This window comes from Hemicordylus capensis, chromosome 7 (genome assembly GCF_027244095.1).
Source record: "Hemicordylus capensis ecotype Gifberg chromosome 7, rHemCap1.1.pri, whole genome shotgun sequence".
NCBI classification, from domain to species: domain Eukaryota; kingdom Metazoa; phylum Chordata; class Lepidosauria; order Squamata; family Cordylidae; genus Hemicordylus; species Hemicordylus capensis.
This window is the reverse complement of record NC_069663.1, coordinates 10,197,376-10,203,671: the sequence shown is the minus strand read 5'-3', so window position 1 is coordinate 10,203,671 and position 6,296 is coordinate 10,197,376. Positions and strand designations below refer to the sequence as shown.

General features: G+C 38.9%; 1 protein-coding gene across 2 annotated transcripts; it reads left to right on the top strand.

The window, feature by feature from the left end:
- Positions 1-493: 493 nt before the first annotated feature.
- On the top strand, positions 494-5,914 carry STMN1 (stathmin 1). Of its 2 annotated transcripts, XM_053267800.1 has the most exons (5): positions 494-522; positions 1,219-1,283; positions 2,703-2,875; positions 3,395-3,586; positions 4,214-5,914. In XM_053267800.1, the coding sequence occupies exons 1-5, from the start codon at positions 509-511 to the stop codon at positions 4,283-4,285; spliced, it is 516 nt and encodes a 171-aa protein (XP_053123775.1). In that variant the 5' UTR covers positions 494-508; the 3' UTR covers positions 4,286-5,914. The 2 variants fall into 2 exon arrangements, with proteins under 2 accessions (XP_053123775.1, XP_053123776.1); XM_053267801.1 differs by lacking the exons at positions 494-522; positions 1,219-1,283 and having other exon boundaries at positions 2,690-2,875.
- The last annotated feature ends 382 nt before the right edge of the window (positions 5,915-6,296 follow it).

Genomic DNA, 6,296 nt, shown 5'->3' with positions numbered 1-6,296 from the left:
TCCTTTATCTAAAGAAGTCGCGTGTAGTTGAGGCAGGGATAACACTAGGCATAGCTTATTTGTTGGTTTTGACGCCGCCTCGCTTTGCTCTTGTGGTAGAGAAAGCGATTCTCTGTCGCCACCTTAACGAACCTCCCTTTGTGCCTTGCGCCTTCAACAAAGGTAATAAGAACAATAGCGTTTGCCTATCTTAGGCTGACAGCTCAAAGGGAATGCGTTGTCCTCCTGAGGATCCTAATTTAGGGAGGGCTTCTGCGAATTTGGTAGATTGTTCATAGGCTCTGATCGCTTTTAATCATCAACGTGGGAAGGGCAGATACACAAATGTGCTCTAGTAGCGAAGCATTTATGGCTGGAAATTAGTTTAAAGTTGTTGGGTACCAGCATCTTAATTTTAGGTGCTGCCTGCTGCAACTGAGCAGAAAAAAACTAAAATCCCCAGGTGCAAACATGAAACTTCTAGGTGCCCAAGCAACCTGCCCTCCTGAGACTTTTTCCAGCCCTCTGTATGCATTCATTTAAGTAAGTGAGGGGAAACTAGTCTGATTTTATTACAAATTACTTGTATTTTCAGAGATGCCTGCTTTGTTCTGGATAACTGTAGGTATTTAGAGATGCTGCTGTATTGGTTCCAAACAAAGAGGCTGTTAATGCACGCACAGATTTATTGTATGACATGGGCAAATGTGTGTTCAATTAAAACCATATCATATTAAACTAATGTAATCAAATGTCCATCTCCTATTTTTTATATTTTTAGTCTGACATAAGGCTGATTATGCATTTTATGCTGAGTAACAAATGGAATTGCTTGCCTCTGTCACTCGGTAAATGGGAACACATTGCCTTTGTAGTAGTATCTCTTAGTAATATGGCTTTACTTATAAAGGCATGTAGCAGGGAATCTTCCCATTAACACTGGGTTAGGCCTGAGGTAGAAAACAGGCCCTTGCTTAATCAAGAATATTCTGGTTTGATTACATTATTGGTTGTCTTTTTTGAAGAGATGTGAGGCACTACATCTTCTAAACCTGAAAGACAAAGGGTTTGAATGAAACATCAACTACATGAGACTTTAAAAGCCCAGCATTTTGAATGAGCTGTGATTTTCCTTGATATTCTTAGTGTCAAAGGAAAATGCTCAGTCCCAAGTAACTTTAATGTATTGCTTTTTTGTATATGGTTACTTCAATTTATCTGATGTTTCCATTTTCTCAGTACCCACTTACTGGAGTTCCTGGAGCATATTATTTTGAGGTCTACCTTCACCATGGCTTCTTCTGGTAAGTATTACCAGGTCATAAAGGGCACTATTCTACTAGTAGTGCTTTGACAACACTGTCAGATACAGGCATTGTTGATGGATGAACAATTCTAAGCTTATTTTAGTGGGATTTATTGATGTCAGTACTTTGGGGTTGTACCTTCTGAAAGAAATAGGCCAAATGAATAATGTATACCACCTATGTTCTCAGTGTTTTTGGACAAATTATAACGCTTTTTTGTCAGAGGTGGATCCTATGAAGATCAAATCTATAGTTGCCCTGGGAAGAATTACTTGAGGCCAAATTAGGCATGGTAAACATGTTTGTCCTTGTATATGGGGATATTGGGGGGATTTAACCCTTTGCTCCACTGCCATTCAGTGAAGTGGATTTTCCAGAAACTTTGAAAAATTTCTGGAAAGGGGTTGAAAACATTTTCAGGGAATTTTTCCATGCAATTTCTAGATGCCCTAAATAGATTGTGATATGATTTGACATGTTATATGTTAAAAATTTACTTTCTGTTCACAAATCAATAAAACATAAGTACTCACACATTTCCTAGAGATGGTTTTTTTGAAAGCCAGTAAGTACAACTTTGAAATTGTCAAGCTTGCCTGATATTGCATTGGTATCAATTAATTGTTACCAATGCATTTTATGAAGTACTGAACTTCTAGAAATGGAAAATTTCTAACCCTACACCTCTGCTGTCATTCTAATGAAGATTGGCAGTGCTCCAACATGGTACTGCTGATATTTAGCACAGAAAGAACCCATAAGAAAAGCCCTGCTGGATCAGGCCCAAGGCCCATCTAGTCCAGCATCCTGCTTCACACAGTGGCCTACCAGATGCTTCTGGGAAGCCCACATGCAAGAGCTGAAGGCATGCCCTCTCTCCTACTGCTGCCGCCCTGGAACTGGTATCGAGAGGCATCTTGCCTCTGAGGCTGGAGGTGGCCTACAGCCATCAGACTAGTAACCACTCATAGACCTGTGCTCCATGAGGACAAAATGCACAGAGCCAAATTATGTGTTAAAGTGATGTCTAATTTTATCCTTAGATTTGTCTTTACATGTAAGTGTTTCTGTCTAGTTTAACTGAAATTTTCCTGAAAGTGCACAGCATTTAAGATAGCTATGCAGAAATTGAGTCTTACTTCAGCAAATATCTGTGCTAAACTTAAACAAATCTTAACTGATTTATTTTCATAGTTTCTTTCTTGGTACTGTAGCTTTTGTGATGTTTGGAATAGTTCACTGTTAAGGTCCCTTGCAAGGGACTTCCAGGATACTATGCGTGGGGAGAGCTATGACTAACCTGTAAGTCTGTAGTGCTGCTATAGAGTTTATTTTGGTATAATGTCTCTAACGAGAATTGGCTTTGTCAACATGTGACTTGGAATACTTACTGTTCCTATGCAATGTCTCTATTAGACATACAGGTTAAAGAACTAGAAAAACGTGCTTCCGGGCAGGCATTTGAATTAATACTTAGCCCTCCTTCAAAAGAAGCTGTTACAGAGTTTCCGCTCTCCCCTCCAAAGAAGAAAGATCTCTCTCTGGAAGAAATTCAGAGGAAATTAGAAGCTGCAGAAGAAAGGCGTAAGGTAGATACTTATTATCATGATTTCTAAGTAATTATGGGTATATTTGTAGGTCTATGCAGTTTGTCTATGTGGTTGACAACACCCTCAGGCAATATTGTTGCACATGCAAAATATTTCCAACTGTGGTTATTCCAGCACTTCCTATTTATTGAATGTCAAGGGACAAAACTGTAGAAGGTGGTCAGTATTTCAAATAGAATTGCAGTAATTCCACTTTGAACTGCTCAGTTCTGTTAGGTATATTCACACACAAAATGGAACAAGAGCCCTAAATGATCTTCATATACTCTGGAAATGAGGAAGGACTTGAAGGGGATAGTTCCCAGGGAGTAGGAAGTAAGGGGGTGGTGGAGAGAAGGACTTGCCTATAGGCCAGGCCAGTGTATGCCTTGAATGGAGCTAGCCTTGCTGCTAGTTGACTGAGAGACCCATCAATGACTTGAATAATACTTAACAGTGCCAACAACTGTAATTGCATACAGACCACTCAACTAAACATGGAATGGATCTGTATTCTAGTCCCATGAAGCTGAGGTGTTGAAGCAACTGGCTGAGAAACGAGAGCATGAAAAAGAGGTGCTGCAGAAGGCAATTGAAGAAAATAACAACTTCAGCAAAATGGCAGAGGAGAAGTTGACCCACAAAATGGAAGCTATCAAAGAGAACAGAGAAGCACAAATTGCTGCTAAACTGGAGCGCTTGAGAGAGAAAGTAAGTCTGGAGTCCAAGCTTTCAAATAAAGAACAAAATATGAATTTATCAGTTCAGTTGAATAACTGGCCCTCTAACTTATATAGACCTTGATAATCTAGGTTAGGTATTAACTTTAGGTGCAGGAGAGTTCTTTATGATTTAAATCCTACAAAGGCATTGGACTTGCTAAACAGTTGCAATATAATATAAGCCACAAATAGCTGCACAATTACACCATTTACTGAAACTACAGAATGCAAGCAAATAGCCCATTAGTACTTGGCTTAACCAATTCACTGCAAAACTGGTTTCCATTAAAACAGCAGCCTTCTAAAACACATAGGATAGCTTGCAAATGAGAATTGTACTGATTGGAAGACATCTCTTAAAACGGGATTAAAAGCTTTTATGGGGTGGCTTCTTTGAGCACACAGCCAGCTGGGGTGGAAATTGTGCATCTCAATATGTGGTGCAGGTGTTAGAGTCTGAAACGCTTAAGATGTGTTCTTCAGAATCTACATACTTATGTTTATCAATCCCTTCTTGAAAATGTAATACATGCAGCTTAATCCAGCATTGGTAGGACTAACGTTCTCCTTAAGAATTTGAGTCTTGTTGAGTACTGTCTGGTCTCTGCTTCATCAGGACAAGCATATTGAAGAAGTACGAAAGAACAAAGAAGGAGGCAAAGAACCTGGTGAGACTGAAAGCGACTGACTTCATGAAAAACTGACTTTCTCCCCTTTGTCTAAATATCCAAAGACTGTATTGGCCAGTGTTTTTTGTTAAGTTTCTAGAAAACTGATGTAGAGCTGTATAGTTAAATCCAACTGTACACTTGCTTTGGGGAACTAGAGGGGAGCCCTTTCATGTTCACTCTTTTTCTAAAATGTTGTCTTTCCAGTGTAGCTATCTTGTTGCATTTCTTCTATTCCAGCGCATTTTGTTACTGGATTGATGGCTAGTGCTGTATTCAGCTCTGACATATTTGTGAACTGAATATATAGTGCAATGTTCATGCTGAATCTATTAAACATCAGAATCTGTCGGTTTTAAGATATTACTGTAACCAAGTGACTTAATAAAGCTGCAGTGCTGTTATCACAGGTGACTGTTTCTGAGACTAGCATGACACATACTAAATATGCAACTCCAACCATAGCTATGGCTAGAACACTTTGATGCAATATTAGAACAAACATGCCTGCAAACAATATTTCTATAGTTAGTGGCTAGTGATATCCACAGTGGCCCTTTTCGCTATATTTGTGCCTATTGTCCTAATTTAACAATAAGACCTTTGTCTTGCACCTCAGCAGTTGTCAGCTGTTTGTGTTCAAACAATTTGTAACCACCTCCCTCCTTAGATATGCTTGTACTTCCAACAAATAACGCCTTGTTAACATGTGACTATGATCAGTTTTTCAAAGCATTTGCTTGTTCACTTGAAGTCTCATTTTAGGGATATGCACTAAACTGTAAGCTTGATGAGATATCATTGTTGGAAATTCTGCCCTAGTGTTAATTACAGCAGCAAATAACAAGTTTGGATGAAGAACACGCTTAGCTGCTCTGGGTCATTTAGTCTTCACTGTTGACCTGACTTTCTAGTTAAAAGCAATATTGCAGTTTGACTTCCTATAGAAGTAATATGAGCTTCCTATAAATGAAGCATAAAAAGGGAACTCCAGCATTTTTCAGAATGTTTATAGCATTATTTAGTTTCCTGACTATGTAATGACTCATAAAATCTAAAGGTTATAAGGTGCAGCCTCATCCTAAACATGTTACTTTTAAATAAGCTAGTAAGTAGGCTAGGGTTTCATCCTTAGTTGGATATGTATCAGAATACCTGTTTTAATTGTTGGGTGGATATGGGGAGTGATTCAGGACTGTTCAACTTCTGGCCCTCCTGCAGATGTTGGCCTACAGCTCTCATAATCCCTGGCTATTGGCCACTGTGGCTGGGGATTGTGGGAACTGTAGTCCCAAAACAGCTGGTGGGTTGAAGTTGAGCAGCCAGTGGATAGCAGCTACTTGTGCTTTTCAGCTGTTATTCTCAATGTTTGTCACAAGCTTAATGGTGCCCCTATGTGGCAGAAATTAGGAACTACACGTCCCGAAAGGTATATGCTATACTTGGAAGTATTGAGTTTGTCTTTACACTTTCAGCATATAAACCTGCATGGGGAACAGCTTCTCCAATCAAAATCTCTTGAAGAGAAATTTAGTCATCTGGTTTTTCCTTATTCCAATATGGAAATCTGCCTATCTTTGTAGCCAGATTACCTTGATATAAAAGACATTTTCCCACAGAATGTTTCTTATTAAAGTAACTTGATTGGTGCTGGGTTCTTAATGCTGTATTTTTTTGATAGTATAAATGTGAAGCTACTTCCTGTGCATGTCTGTCCAGATGTGTATGCTTGATATACTTGCTCATTACATCAACATATAAAACTACTCATCTCTGTAACTTGGTAGATCTAGGCAGCCATCAATAAATACTTAAATAAATTGGTTCCTTTTCTTTGCTGTCTCTAGATAGCAAATGTGGTAGCACTGATGGGAGCTTCTTGTGACATTTTGGTGGATGGAGAGGAGTTGGTTAGCAGAAAAAGTCTGTGGAATAGATTTACATAGAGCCTATAGGCAAGACATTGAATTATAGTTTCATGAGGTTCAAGTTAACAGTTCTAGGACTTGCTAGAAAAAAAACATGGCTCAG

Excerpts from the sequence above, each read along its gene's own strand:
- STMN1 (XM_053267800.1), top strand. Across the intron at positions 1,284-2,702 it reads CTTCACCATGGCTTCTTCTG|ACATACAGGTTAAAGAACTA; the intron begins GTAAGTATTACC and ends TGTCTCTATTAG. Across the intron at positions 3,587-4,213 it reads TGGAGCGCTTGAGAGAGAAA|GACAAGCATATTGAAGAAGT; the intron begins GTAAGTCTGGAG and ends CTGCTTCATCAG.